This window comes from Aythya fuligula, chromosome 1 (assembly GCF_009819795.1).
Source record: "Aythya fuligula isolate bAytFul2 chromosome 1, bAytFul2.pri, whole genome shotgun sequence".
Classification (NCBI taxonomy): domain Eukaryota; kingdom Metazoa; phylum Chordata; class Aves; order Anseriformes; family Anatidae; genus Aythya; species Aythya fuligula.
The window spans coordinates 65,936,433-65,951,748 of record NC_045559.1 but is presented as its reverse complement, the minus strand read 5'-3'; the positions used below and the strand labels follow the sequence as shown (position 1 = coordinate 65,951,748).

The 15,316-nt window shown below is 43.8% G+C and overlaps 1 protein-coding gene across 1 annotated transcript; it reads left to right on the top strand.

Annotated features, from left to right (window-relative positions):
- Window positions 1–8,307: 8,307 nt before the first annotated feature.
- LOC116494278 (aldo-keto reductase family 1 member B1-like) lies at window positions 8,308–13,809 on the top strand. Its single transcript, XM_032196061.1, has 10 exons — window positions 8,308–8,373; window positions 8,773–8,940; window positions 9,424–9,540; window positions 10,886–10,963; window positions 11,580–11,702; window positions 12,173–12,279; window positions 12,443–12,524; window positions 12,698–12,781; window positions 13,252–13,321; window positions 13,742–13,809. The coding sequence occupies exons 1-10, from the start codon at window positions 8,308–8,310 to the stop codon at window positions 13,792–13,794; spliced, it is 948 nt and encodes a 315-aa protein (XP_032051952.1). The 3' UTR covers window positions 13,795–13,809.
- Window positions 13,810–15,316: the final 1,507 nt, after the last annotated feature.

Here is a 15,316-nt window from a genome sequence, read left to right as displayed (position 1 = left end):
CAGACACAGAAGAAAACAGGGTTGGAAAGAAGAAAGGCAGCTTAATGACTGGCGAAAACTGTGGCAAACAGGAGGGTTCTGTGCTGATTATGCTCAGTGCCCTTGATATGTTTTCAGAGAATAGTTCTTTTGTTCAAAGCTAGATCAAGTATTTGCCATAAAGCACTGCAGACATCCCCATAGTAATTTCCAGAACACCCTGAGCTCATTGTTTAGCGCTATTTGATATATGAGCTGTCTTCCTTAATAATTTCATCTTCAAAAGAAGTTTCTGTAATCAAATCCTCACATTCTTTAATAACTAAACCTTCTCTCCAAAGCTTCCTCCTGGGAGTTTTTCTACTGTGACATCGTGTCTTCCCTCCTAGGTTGTCCCCACTCCCTTCCGCCTCTGGTTGCTGCCAGCAACATGACCTTTCTCTCTGCCACCCAGATGTGTGCCCAGGAAATCCTCACCCTTTATTTCTGAATGTGTGCCAGTTTCAACAGGCCAGTTTCAACACTTCAACGGGTTTTCCTCTACGCAAGTTCCAGATCCTGTCTTTTTTTGTCTTTTATCCATGCTATTGTTGTCTCACATTTGTAGGGCTGAATCATTTCTCTGCCACTTATCTGATGGTCCACTTCTATACAAGGCCATGAAAACCTGTGTGCGTTCACATACTCAAAGCTGTTTCCCCTGTCCCTGAGACCACATCACATTCTCGTTGGCCTGAACTTTTTCATACATCTCTAACACACCTGGCTCTGGTCTATTATACGAGGACAACAAAGCCTTCTCCATCAGAGCTCAGAGAGCACATACTGAGTAAGGACACACCAGCCCTTCACCTGTCTTTTTGTTACAGCCACTCACCACGTCTTGACTTCATCAGACAAGTGGTTCTCAACATTTTTTTGGCTCGTGCTTGCCTGTGCGTCAGTCATTTTTCATCACACACCTACCCCTATTTGCCAATATATCACAAAACCACATCTTCAACCAAGCCTGTTATTAACTAAAACTTGGGGGTATACCTGACAGAGCAGTGAGGCTTCCCCCCCACACCAATTAGTCACTGAATTAGAATTTAAGCTCCTCGGCAAATGGCCTCTTTCACCTTCTGTTTTGCTAGTGCCTTATACAATGGTGCTTTCAGTTGTAAATACAGTGGGGCTTTCATCCCGTTTGGGTATGGAGGCAATATATAGCTTCACGCATCTGAGTGGTTTCTCTTTGTGTCAAAACCAAAAGCATAAATCTGTGTGGAAGACAAGTAAAGTATTCTAGTTGGTTGGAGTTTTTTACTTCAACTCCATTGCCTGGGAGAAAAATCTGTTCAAATAAAAGGACTGAGTGTATAAGCACTCAAAGTAATCTCGCATTTGTTACCAGCACTGTAGCTTTAGTCTTTAAGTGAGTGTATATGTTTTTCTCTATCACGAACTACTGAATAAGTGATAGACTGATAAAAAGGAAAAAAAAAATACATCAAAGCCTTCATTTCATTATATGCAAAACAGATGGAGGGAAGCTGCTCTGTGCTGTATCATACTCCAAATCCAAGACAGAGAATTGAATTTATGTAACCTCTATTTCAAGGCTTTGGTAATGTGAGTCTGAAGTATTAGTTGGTTGTGCTTCGAGGAATGGCAGAAGGCCCTAGAGATGTTCTGGAACATTTTTCTGAAATAAAACATGCCTTCTGTCTGTTCATCTGAAATCTTAACTAAAAAAAATATTTTATTTCTGCATATCACAAGTTGAAATCATACACATGGGGAAAACCTTGAATTTTCTCTGCCCTCAAAGCCATTGCAACAGTAAATGAGAACAGCCCTGAGACATCTTCAGACAAACACCTTACCACAAACACCAGGTGCCCGGATGCTACAGTAAGGTGTGTGTATCCCAAGGCTCCGAAGGAAAACGTTCAAGTTTAATGGCATGCGTTCCAGCACTTTTTTACCTTGCCTAAATGCTTTTCCAAAACACATCCTATATGCCTAGATACACTTGATGTATTTTCTAAAGTGTAAGATGATTCAAACAGCGATTCAGAGAGCTAAGGAGATTACAGCAACTCCCCTGTGTCTCAACACTGGCCCGGCAATTGCTTTTGTACTGCAAGGCAAAGATATGCAGGTATCCAGCCCACGTTAACAGGTACAGTTTTAGCCCCAGAACAGCTCTAAAATAAGTTGTACAGGATGCTTAACAGCTGGGAGAACAAAATTCTTTCTCACAACCAAAAGTTTTCCCATTTTTAAACCAAGAAATGCATTCTGAAGATCTACAAAGCTCACTGAATTTTTCAGTTTTTGGAGAGTTTTACATTGCAGCTTTTGGTTTGGGGCATTTCACTGTTTTCCAGTCACAAGACTGTACAAATGAATTTACTGTATCAATATCAAAAGCGAGGGAAATCCCATGATGAATCTGCTTTTTTTTTTTTCCCTGCCATGATAAACAAAGTGCTGCAGACATCAGACGTCAGTAAAAAAACTGTCTATGAAGAGATAATTCAAAAGGGGCTCCTCTAAAAAAAGAAAGCAGCAGGGTGGTGTCTAGTGAAGGCATGATAAGTTAGTTAAAAAACAAACTGGATACTGCTGATACTAGAGCATGGTAACAGCACGTACGAATCTGGGCAAATATAACCAAAAGAAAAAAAAAAAAAAAAAGGGAACTCCAGTGTCGTAGAGAACAGAGTATGTAGAGAACATATTCAACTTTGCTTGTGCTAGTGTCCTTTTGTTAGAAATTAGCAGTTCATCTTTAAAAGCTGCTTAGCAGATTTTACTTCCATGTTACAGTGAGCAGTAGGTTAACCAGGAACTTGCGGGTGTGCTTGTGCAGAGCTGTCTCCATCTCTAATTATAATGTCTGTTTTCTCACAAGCACTCTAAAAATCACAAATATTTGTCTTGTGCCGTTCTAAATTTCTTTCCATGGTATGCGGCTCTCTTGCAGATACCAGTTAAAAAAAAAAAAAAAAAATCCTGACTTATGCTTAGTTTGGTTTTGAATTGAGCAAAAAAATAATGAGTTTTCAGTATAAAAAACCTGCCCTGTGCGTCCTGGTTAGAAAAAGAGCAGGGCTGAGTCACAGCACTCTACCTTACTGTAACTTCTCTGAATGTGTTGGGGTTGCCCCAGACTTACAAAAGCCAGAAAATCAGGCCTTTCTTTTACAGGACTGTTTCCCAGGCAACTTTAGGAGTTAAGTCCCTAAATCAACAGCTGTATATCACAAGTTAATTCATGCTCCCTCCCGCCCCTTCCATTTCTTTAATGAAAAAGCTGCGTGAGTGGAAAGGCGGCTGGGACTTGCTTTTCATGCAAAAATATCATGCTTGGATGGGGAGCCAAGATTTCCAACTTCCCAGAATTTTTCAAGTCTAATTTTCGTCTCACACCTGTTTTGTTCACATGGAGATCTATTAATTTAAATCATTTTGTGTCTGACTTGCGTTGTTTTTTGATTCAGGATCACTCTTTTCCTCTCTATTGCCATCAGATCCAGCCGTCCACAGAACCTGGAAAAAATATTTTGCCTATATTTCAGCATCTCCTTTTTTAAGTTAGAAAAAATGCCAAACTTTTCTGCTTCGCAGAGACACTGGGCACAAGCCAACATTTGATGATTTGAATGAGTCTAGTACTTAGTTAAATATTAAGTAATGCTGCCATTATTCTTTCTGCGCAAATCATGCCAAATAGGTTACTGAGCTCAGCTCAGTGGATCTGTGCAAATAAATCCCAGGCAGCATGGTCCTGCCCTTCCTAAGAAGGCATTTGCAGAAGTAGCATGTATCTGATAAGGAACTATTATCTTTTGTCTGTTTGATATAGTACCTCTAGAAGAATACCACAAAATGAGGCCCATGCAGTCTGACGAAGGTCTTATGTCCTTTCACAGGTATTTAGAAACTTTCACAGGTATTTAGACACAGAAACCACTTCCTCTGGTCTGCTCTGTTACATCTAGTTCACCAGGGCTGCTGAGGGCGCACGCAGGCCAAATCGATGTTCCCAGCTTCTGCAGCAACCCACATCACGCGTGGCCATCACCTCTCCTCAGCCCCTCAGGGTCCTCGCATGTTCTGGCTACACGAGTGAGAGTCCCCAGGCAAAACAACAGCGGGAGGCATCCTGCCAGAACAATTTGCAGCTCGTGGCCACCTCCCTGCACACCCTGGAAAAGACCAGTGCTGAAAGAGCAGAAGTCCATCTGACCAACCCTGCAGCAAGCCTGGAGCACAGGGTGAAATTAGTGAAGGACAATGAGTCAAACTTTTCTGGGAATCACTGGACCTTCCACATGCCCACTGGATAATCACGTTGTCCATGGGTCCTGCCATGTGACAGGAGGAAGACCACATGAGGCTCTGCCCACACATTCACAAAACCTGAGTGACTTAGCTAAAACAGCTGGGTTCCCCTCTTGTGTGTGAGCCCAGGTTATAGAGCAGCTTCCATTCAGCTCTAACTGCACAATTACACAGCAGTATTTTTCATGTTGTTCCTAATCAAGATGAACTCGTTATTTCTACTGTGGGCTTCATTTTGTTTTGGTTTTCAAACATGAGGAAAATATTTTCAACACGTTTGTGTTTCTCAAATGGAAAACATACCTTCCTCCGCTGTTAAGGCATTCTAAGCATCAATGCATCCCCTTCCTTGTCAAAACTAGACACAGCTGATTGCTAAAACTTGAAATGGAGCATGAAAATATTTTTCCACGAGGACAATAACCTCCACTTGGCAAGACAAATAGCAGACTGTTCTCAAAAGTGACGAGTTTTGGAAAACTTACAGTCTGTGTACATGAGAGAGGAAAATCTCATTCCTTTGATAACCATGCCTACCGACAGACATTTACTGAACAGGAATGCATGTCTCGGACAAGCAAATTTTCAATTTGTAGATGAACTGGGTTTGGAGGCTGGCCATGGTGTCCTCCCTATTGTCCTTCAGTTGCTTATACCCTCACTACAAAGCCCAGTCTTCGGTGGAAAGAACTGAGGAGGTTTGGTCTTTGCTGGTGCTTTGGCACCTGTTCTTTTCACAGGGATTGACTTGGAGAAAATCAGGCAAAGAATCTGCCAGTCTCACATTAAGCCACCTCTCCAGTCTATTATCAGGAGCCTTCTCTTTATGAGTTTGAGAAAAGACACGCAAGACACTGGCATGCTTGCCTTCCGCAGCAACCAGTCCTGGCCTGTGCAAGGAAGTTGCAGTTTAATTAAACCAGCTCAAAAACTGATGCTATTAAATTAACGCTAACTCTGTGGGAGGATAGATGTTATTTTACTGAAGAGTGCTTTCTCCTGTTTCAACTGAAGTGGTAGGAACAGATTTAAGTTAAGGCAATATACAACGTACTTCAACTGATATGTGTCCAAAAAAGGCATTTGCATCAGCATAATGAAACAGCACAAGATTTTCATGTAGACAAGACTCAGAAGAAAATGTAACCATATTATACTTTGGGAATACTGTGAACATGCCTTGTTTTGCCTTTCTCTGCTGTCAACACCTCCTCCGGTGCCTCCAGGGGTCTGCTCCCTGCTGCCTGGCAGTTTTATTAACTCTCTCTTCCTGCCTCACGTGCCCTCAGGTACCCACTTGTTGGCAAGTTACACCTCGTTTTTTAGCACCGAGCTACCCCATTTGATGCAGCTCTAAAAATTTTACCTTCCTCCAGTTCTGCTAAGTTAAAAGGCTTCTCTTCAGGATAGTTACAAGCTCATATTCCAGGGTCTCCCCTGCTCCCTCTGTTTACAGCAGTATTCTTTAGTACAGCCTCAGAGCCAGACTTGTTGGGGCTTTCTTGGAAGCTGAAACATATCACTTGAAGCTCCGTGTGCTGTGGCAGTGTCAAAATCTGGCTGCTGGTTCTTGGAAGTTCATCTCTCTCCACAGGCTCACACAACAGCACCAAGGAAAAATACAAAAAAGGCCATAAACCACTGTAAGCGGCTCTACTTTCTCAGCCTGGCACAATATCCCAGCCCCTGATCAATCAGCTTGAGCCCTCCCGTTTACACTACAGAGTGGGAAAAGTGCCTGGGAAAAGGTCAGTTCTTACTTTGCTTGATGTCCTTGGTTCTTTCCCCCAGATGCCAGCATGCACAGGCCAGCACTGTGATGGAAATCCTGTGCAATTTTGTCTTTCTCACTGCTGGAGCCATCACCACGACTGCATTGTGAGCTGCAGAGGGAACAGGGATGTCTGGTGCTAAAGCGCTGGAGAGCATGCACAGTGCTGAAATCCTGACATCCATCCATTCTGAGGACATCAGCGCCGATATATAAAGCAGGTGAGACAGAGTTTGGCATTTGACTGGCTGAAGAAAGGCACAGCTGATACTGTTGGCGGACCTTTTAACAAAAGTTGTGCTCCCATCCCATTGAATCAATGGCAAATCTCCCAGCAGAAGTAGACTCTGGCCAAAAAAGTGTACCTGACACCCCAAGTCTGTAACGTGTGTGTTCCTTTCTACCAGCTGTAGACAATTCACAATCCCCATCGATCACTGCAGTCAAAACAAGCTAGAGCTGCTGAACACATCCGAGTGCTATCAGTCATAAAAAAAAAACTAACTATTCCAGATGTTGGACAGTCTGCTTCCCCTGGGATATACAACATTCCCCAGGGATACTGTAAGCTAAGTGCCTGGTTAAGAGGAGGTGGAAAACAGACTTGATTTCCCCACACACATAACAATTCCTAGAAGCGCTGTTTGGGAATGTCTTTCAGACAGAGCAGTGAGTTCAAGCAGAAGAAGCAGTCTCACTCATTTCAGTGCAAAATACAGCAGAGTAAATAATTATTTTTTTTTTCAGTGTTTTATAATTTAAGGATCAAACAATCCAAAAAGTCAGTATGTTAGTGACAATTGCTAGTTTCCTCTTCAAAACTCAGACTGGATATCTTGAAACCCTACCAGAAAATTTTGATGCCTTACATTCCTTTCGAATGTAAGCCACCTTCAATTCTTTTTTCTTTTTATTCTCTTTAGCAAAAGGACCTGGGAAGAGAGATTTCCACCATCTCGTTGTTAAAAAATCTTCAGAACACAATATGCAATTCCGTCTGCTAAAGTATTACTGAAGAAATTCAAAAGCAGCGATTGTCACACACAAGTTTAACTCTGCCCCCATGTGTGCAAACATTAAAATACACTCTATTGTCTGGCTCCTGTGCTATTTTTGTGCAGAAGGATGCATTAGCCTGTGACACTGATTATATGTGACTTCTACAACGATCCTGTAGCTATAGGTCACCTTTTCTCTTCTACGCTCGTCTCTGCATTGTGAAACTCTCCTCTATGAATGCATGGGCCATTAAAGATAAGCCTTATTGATGTGCCCGTAGCCTGTACAAATAAAATGGCAAGAATTAAAAGTCAAAAGAAAAGACAGGCCACTCTGGAATTTACCAGAAGGATGGGCCTGTTAAGAACCTAGAAAAAAAGGACCTACTTTTCTTCCCCAACTTCGCCACACATGCCCTTCAGCACGTCACATTTCCCCCATGCCTCACGTCCCAGTCTGTAAAGCATAGATAACACCACCTCCGGGTGTCTGGGTGGAAAGGAACTGCTTCTTCCCCTGTAAAACCACGCCGAGGTTTCTCCCCAGCACACGGGGTCACCAGGCTCTGACGGGGCCCCAGCCCCGGGCACCAACACCGCTGCGGGCTCTGGATGGCGGGCCCAGCCCTGCCTCGGCCTGTGGTGCCCAGCTGAGGCGGCCTCATGTCCTGCCTCGGGACTCGTGTTTGCTGACTGATCTGGGGGCACCCCCTGGTTTAGCATAATGCCGAGTCATGGGGCACAGTGCCACGGACTCAAACACACTCTTGGTGAGGCAACCAACGGGGCGAGCTTCAAAAGGGTGTTGCAAGAGCCTCGCGTATCAAAAGCAAGATAGACGCGGGCAACAGTGGCATGGGGACAAGGTGCGGCAGGGGCAAGCCCTGTACAAATACAAATCCCAGCAGGGCACAGCTGCCCTCAGCCCTCGTCTTTTGATAAGGAACTGTACTGGGAGGAAAGGTCTGCAGAGCATGATGCAGCACGTCCTGCGGAATTGATAACCACCATGATTGTTATTTGATATCAGCTTGCACATTAACCAGGGTGAGTTGAGTTTACAGTGAAGAAACCACAGCCTTGTTGCTGGATACGGGAGAACCTGGAGCGCAGGTGCGGTTCCAGCGTCTTGCCCCACCCTGGACCAGGACCCGTCGCTATTAAAGGCCCTGGGCAGGAGGCAGGAGGCAGCTGCAGCAGCACCTCCGGGCAGCACACGCAGCGATGGCGACCCACGTGCAGCTCAACACCGCGGCCAAGATGCCCCTCCTGGGGCTGGGCACCTGGAAGGTAACAGCTTCAGAGAAAAGCAGCCGCGTTGCAGAGCTCCCTGCACAAAACTCGGTTCCTCCTGGCCCAGCTGTGGAGCAGTGTCCTGGCGTCAGGGCATCTGCTCTGCCTGGCTGAGGGGCTGAGCCTGTGGGGCTGTGGAGAAATGGCTGGGGTTTGGCTTCATGCCCAGGAGCTGATGTTTCTACAAGGAATACTGTGCGGTATTCCATCTCCGGAAGGAATACTGTTCTTGACCAAAAAAAAAAAAAAAAAAAGAAAAGAAAAAAAGGAAAGAAATGTGGGAGAGTTGCTTTGGGTAAGGTACGGCAAGGCAGTTCTCCTGTTTTTATTTTTCTAGGAAATGGATATTTAATGTGTATTGTTTTGAGATTCTTAAGATTTCTTTATTATTTTCAGTCTGTACCAGGCGAGGTAAAAGCTGCAGTGATGGCTGCTATTGATGCTGGGTACCGCCACTTCGACTGTGCCTATGTTTATGAAAATGAGAGCGAAATCGGGGAAGCGATCCAGCAGAAAATAAAGGAAGGTGCTGTGAAACGAGAAGACTTATTTGTCGTCAGTAAGGTATGGATCAAAGCAGGAAGGAAAAAATGCTTTGCCTGTACTATTTTCAGAGTAGGAAGCTTAAGTGCTAGAACAAACTTTACATTGTAGGATGAAGCACCTCTCTGGATTGTGAAGTTACTTTGGTTAAGGCCCATTTCAATCACTGTTTTGTGACTTGTCTTATATTTTCATGACTTTGCCGTTTGATTTTTTTACAAGAAATGTATAAATGGTTGAATCTGACAGAAAATTTCTTTTGAGCAAGTCCATCTTGTTCTACACAAATGTGATCTCACAATAAGAGGTTTTACTGCAGTAAAACCTGTCCTGCAGTGTCAGAGGCCAGCCCTGTTCACAGAGCAAGCCCCCTTTGAAAGGCAATAGGATGTCCTAATTCCCCATGGCCTCCCAAAGACAACAGAGTGTTCCTGTCCTGTGCAGGACAGCACACGACAGCTTTAACCCAGCAACTTATGGTGTGCCTTGGCTTTTTGTCTCCAGCTGTGGTGCACATTCTTTGAAAAACCTCTGGTGAAGGGAGCCTGCCAGAAGACTCTTGCTGACCTGAAACTGGATTACCTGGACCTCTACCTCATGCACTGGCCTCTCGGCTTAAAGGTACTGCAACAGCAACTCCACTGACTTTTTCTTTCTTACATTGAATTTCCCACGTGGGGGAGCGCTTCAAAACTGCCAGTCATGCTTACAGCACTACTGCTGTTTCAGTCCAGAAAGATCACGTGTCTGTGGTGTGCACCAGCACTGCTCTGGTGCCGTTCATTCAGCCCTACTCTGGCCACTTGAGGCAGGCTCTTGAACCCTGACGCTGAGACTGCTGCTTGCTTGGCATCCTCTGCCCTCTTGATATTGGGAGAGGTGGACCTGGCACTCAGGGCAGACGTTCAAGCTGCAAGCATAAGTTACACTGCTTTCCCTTTTACAAATCCAAAGTATTTTAATCTCAAAATTACCCTTTGCAGGAAGGAGGCTACACTTTGCTGCCTGACAGAAATTCTTTCTTCTGCAGGTTATAGAACCACAGAGCAAGAGTATTTCTATTTTCCATATCTGTCCTTAATTACCGAGTCCTTAATACTGCATGTGCTTCAAAGGATAAGTCACTTTGTGTATATACCTAGTATTACCCTCTCCTTTCTGCTACAGCCAAATGAAAACCTCTATTCATTTTAATGCTTTTGAGCTCTTCAGCTCAAATTCATATGCTCAATATTGTTTAAATTTTCTTTACGCAGACAAAGCAGCCAAGTGAAACTGCATTCCCACATAATATTGTTGCGTCAGTAGAAAATTCCAATCATTCAAAGCAGTCTGTCCATAGTATCTACTTAAAAGGCTTTTCTAATTTTCCTAACAGAGCAGCTTAATCAGTGAGTCTCCCAATGGAAAGTCTGTTTGCGCGCACAGTCCCTTTTTAGCAAATCTACTTAGAACTTTAAGGTTCACAGGATCAAAACCAGTCCTCCATACGCATTTCTAAAAATGAAAAAAACAAGCTATTATTCCTAAACATTTCCAATAAATAATGGAGCAATATATGAACTGAACAATGTACGGCTCCAGAGTACTGTTCTGAGTAAATTGCTTCCCTGCATACATTTTATTTATCATCACTTTAATGGAACCAGCAGAAATACCTGCCTTTATTGGATCAGATGATGGCAAAAATGCCATGACCCTGCATAAACTAAAAATATATGACTTAAATATATTGTCATATATTAAAATATAATTATAATTAATATATTTAATATATTAAGTCATATATCAAAAATATATGACAAATATAATACGTAATTAACTTATGATGAGAATTAATGTGTGGAGGTTTTTTGTTTGTTTTTCATGCACTATTAGTTTAACTCCTTATATTCCTATTTGATTTCCTTACAAAGCTGGCTTCCCAACAGAGATTGTTACAAGCATTTTTGTTCCTCACTGACAGGCAGGAAAGGAGCTGTTTCCCAAAGATGACAATGGCGTGTGTATACCCAGCAAATCTGATGTTCTAGAGACATGGGAGGTAAGTTCAGCCACAGCAGGAGTCAAGCTTTCTCTGTCCTTGAGAGTCTCTTCCACGTTTTCATTTCATTCAGCAATCACAGAGCTGTCATCTCGTGTGTAAATTTTGTTGGAAGAAAATCAAGTAATACAAGGTAGCTTTTCAAAACTTGCATGCTTAGTCAGTACTACTATTCTTTGAGCACCTTACTGAAGCGCCTAATCCACAGTGAGCTAAACAATCACTTTGAGGAGAGCTGCAGACCAGTCTGAAGTTAGAAAATCTTCTTTGCTTGACCATTGCCTTCACCACAGTCCTTGTGCAATTCTTGAACCGCTCAAAAGCATTTTGCAAGAATAAAGACATATTAGGTTGTGATCTTGCCTACAGCCTGGGGCACAACTCTCCAGTTCTTGCATGACAGCAGATTATTGAATATCACTGTTCTTCTCATGCAGCTTGGTGTGAATTTGATCAACCTTGAGCTTGGATAAGATGGCACCTACTCTTCCCTCAGTGAACATAACAAGTCTAAATAGTTATTTTGTTCTTCTCCATAAAGGGAAAAAATCCCCATCAAATCGTCTTCAGGGATGTCTTGTATACCAGATAATGACTTTGCTCCTCTTTCTGTTAGGCCATGGAAGAGCTGGTGGATGCTGGTCTGGTAAAAGCCATTGGGGTCTCCAACTTTAACCATGAGCAGATTGAACGAATCTTGAATAAACCAGGACTGAAATACAAGCCTGCAAACCTCCAGGTAAGCTGCTAACTGACCTCAAGTGAACACTTTTCATTGACTATGAAGATCTGATCAGTTGAATGACGATATGGAAAAAGGGAGAAAAAAGTGGAGACGGCATGTACTCTAAATCCTGCTCTATAGATATTTCCGGGTACAAAAAGGACTTGAATACTTCACTTCTTGTCTCTCACCTTGCTGAACCACTGTTTATAAATGCTGGACTATTTTCTTGTGAAACATTATTTCTGGAAGAATAAAGAACCTAGAGCTATGTTTTGTGAAACCCCTGCAGCCAAACTGCAAAGAAACTTCATATAAAAATAGGTGTCTTCAATACTAAGAATGCATATTATCACCCACGCCATTGACAACGGAGATGAGCCAGGGAAAAAGGCAGCCTCTAGCTGCATTACAAAATAATCCTTGGTGCGCAGCAATACTACAATGGTTCTGCTGCTGTCAATCTCAGTACTCTTGTGTTTCAGATCGAATGCCATCCATACCTGACCCAGGAGAAGCTGATCAATTATTGCCAATCCAAAGGGATCGCTGTGACTGCATACAGTCCCCTTGGCTCTCCTGACAGGCCATGGTAAGACTCACTCCCATTTTGCAAGGGCGCTGGCAGGGATTACGCTTGAAGCATTGAGACTCCAAGTGCTCCATTAATCATTCATCAAGATACAGATTCCTGTTGCTGGGTTGGCTCTTTCTATGGAGGTTTCTTGCCACTGGTCTTTCTTTGCTCTGTGTAGGGCTAAACCAGAGGATCCTTCCCTTCTGGATGACCCCAAGATTAAAGAGATTGCAGCCAAGCACAACAAAACGCCAGCACAGGTAGGTGGGTGCTTTGCTCATCAAGTAGTGCTACCTAGGCCACAGAGACAGGAGTGATTTGAAATGCAGCTCTGCAGAAGTAGCCATAGCTCAGGCAAGCAGCTGTTGAACAGGCTCAGCTTCTGTGGCAACAGGAGCTGCCTTCTCCCTGACTCGATGGTCTCTTCTTGCAGGTTCTCCTTCGCTTCCAGGTCCAGAGAAATGTGGCTGTGATTCCGAAGTCCGTCACCCCCAAGCGCATTGTGGAGAACTTCAAGGTGGGTGATTACAAGTGGCCTGGGTGCTGCCCTGCAGGGATGGCATCCCTTCCCCCTGCAGAGCAAGCAGGGATCTTCCCAAGCTGACCTCCTCAAACACGAGCACTGTGTTTTTTTTTCTGTCTGCATGTTTACCTACATGTATACTCTGCTGAGGGCTAATCTATTGCTACAGTTGAAGAGGTGAACAAGGCTTATGTGACGATTCCTATTCTGTGGCTTTGTGGCTTAAGGATTAACCAGAACTTGCTTGGAGGCCAAGAGCAGTGAAATGGCAGAAAAGTCTCATATAGAAAAAACAATCTTCATAAAATCATTCTTGTGTATATAAAAAAGTTGTTCCTCTATCTTTTAAATCATTCATCCATGACTGAAAACCTCCACAGTGGATCTGCTGTCTAATCTTGTCTGTCTCCTTCACACTGTTAGATTTGTTCAAAGAGGTGATTTTCAGCTTTTTCTCTTGTTAGGTATTTGACTTTGAATTGACTAAAGAAGAGATGGCAACTGTTCTCAGTTTTAACAGGAACTGGAGGGTCTGTGGGATGACGCTGTAAGTGACACTGATTGTTTACTTCCAAGTCTTACATTTTGAACAACCGTTACAAGAATGTTTATGTCACAGCTACCGGCAAGCATGAAATTAAGTTAATTAAATATATATATATAATTAATTCAAATCATAGCTGATTTGTCCCAAAAAGTAACTTTTCAAGAGAATGTTTAATATTTTCAAAACACTCATTTTGAATTCAGTTTTCAGGAGACTCTCTGTAACTTGAACTACAAAATATGGTTCTGGCTGAGCATTTTGCCTTTTCCTGTATTAGAGAAATGAGGACACATATCTCCACATATTCTTCCTGCAATTACACAGTTCAGATTTTCCCTTGGTCCATGCACCAAACACACCTCTTTCCAGCATTTACTTCATCCGTGAAAAGAAACTTCCCTTTTTGATTTCTTTCAGGGCCAAAACTCACAAGGAGTACCCTTTCAATGCAGAATACTGAAGATGTTTGTAACATGGCCTTCACTAGACCTCTGGTGTCTCCTCCAACTCTGAGCTATGTGTCCAGCTTTCTTACGCCATCTGTCTTGCTTCCGCCACTGAAGGCAAAGAATACTTATTCCATCGATTTTATTTTTGGAAGAAGGAAAGAGTAGTGTTCTACAGAAAAAAAAATGTGGGATGTAATAATTTCTGCTTATCAGAAGAGATAATTATTACTGAAATGACTGGGCAGAACTGCTAAGGAGGAGATGAGGAGCTTGAACCACCATTCACTGAGTGCCTTCAGCCTTGCACCAGCACAGACCAGAGGCTGAGAAACCACAAGAAAAAGCACACATCCAGCATTTCATCAGAAGTGTCCCATGTTTTAAATAAAAATAAAATGTGAAAACATTACTGGCTGACAGACTTGTTAAGGAAAAAAAAATCTTTTTGACATTAAATAAACCATGTATGAATGTTTATGCTCTATTCTCACGCGCTGACCCAGGGATGCATAGACAGGTCTAACCGCAGCTAGCAGGCAGCCAGCCCTCACAGGAGCCTTGCCAGACCTTCTCCTACTGCCCTCTTTGGCCTCTCCAGCCCCAGAGGATGGATGAGGAGCCACAGGTCCCAGCAAGCCAGGGACAGTGGAGCCTGGCAACTCGTTTCACCACGCTCTCCTGCTCCAGAGTCTTCCTGGCAAGGGGAGATGGGCTGCTTGCGGGTAGGTCTCAAGGGTTCAATCGCACAGCCTCCTCACCTTCCACTTAGAAGCTGTCAAAGCAGTCGAGGTTTCTTGCCTGCATTTTACCCCCTTTAATTTCTGACTTCAGAGGGGTGCTGAAGGGGCAGTGTTTGCTTTCAGTTGTTCTTCCTTTCCACTGCTTCCCGCTGGACAGGTGCCCCAAAACAGCCATAAAGTTCTGTGTAGGGTTTAGTGGGAAGATCATAACACCTTCTGTTAGAGAAAAGAGGCACTCGAAGACCTCTCCCACATTTCCACTTTCAATTCAGAAACGTATAATCCAAGACCCCTTGTTTTGCCAGCCTTTGCAGGAGGACATCGACAGGCTCTTAAGGAGGCAGCCCAAAAATGTCCTCATAAATATAGGACAAATCCCAGCTCCCAGCCGTGCTCTCCACAACTCGCGTTACCATTGCAGGTTAGCAGAAACATCTTGAATAAGGGAAAGGGGCAGGCAGGCCCTGCTGCGCCTCCCAGAGCGATTTGATTTGGGGTTAGTGCTGAACCACCTGAGTGGGCTGGCAGCCGGTCTCGAGGATGTTTGTGTTTAAAAATAAATGGGAGAGGAGAGGAGAGGAGAGGAGAGGAGAGGAGAGGAGAGGAGAGGAGAGGAGAGGAGAGGAGAGGAGAGGAGAGGAGAGGAGAGGAGAGGAGAGGAGAGGAGAGGAGAGGAGAGGAGAGGAGAGGAGAGGAGAGGAGAGGAGAGGAGAGGAGAGGAGAGGAGAGGAGAGGAGAGGAGAGGAGAGGAGAGGAGAGGAGAGGAGAGGAGAGGAGAGGAGAGGAGAGGAGA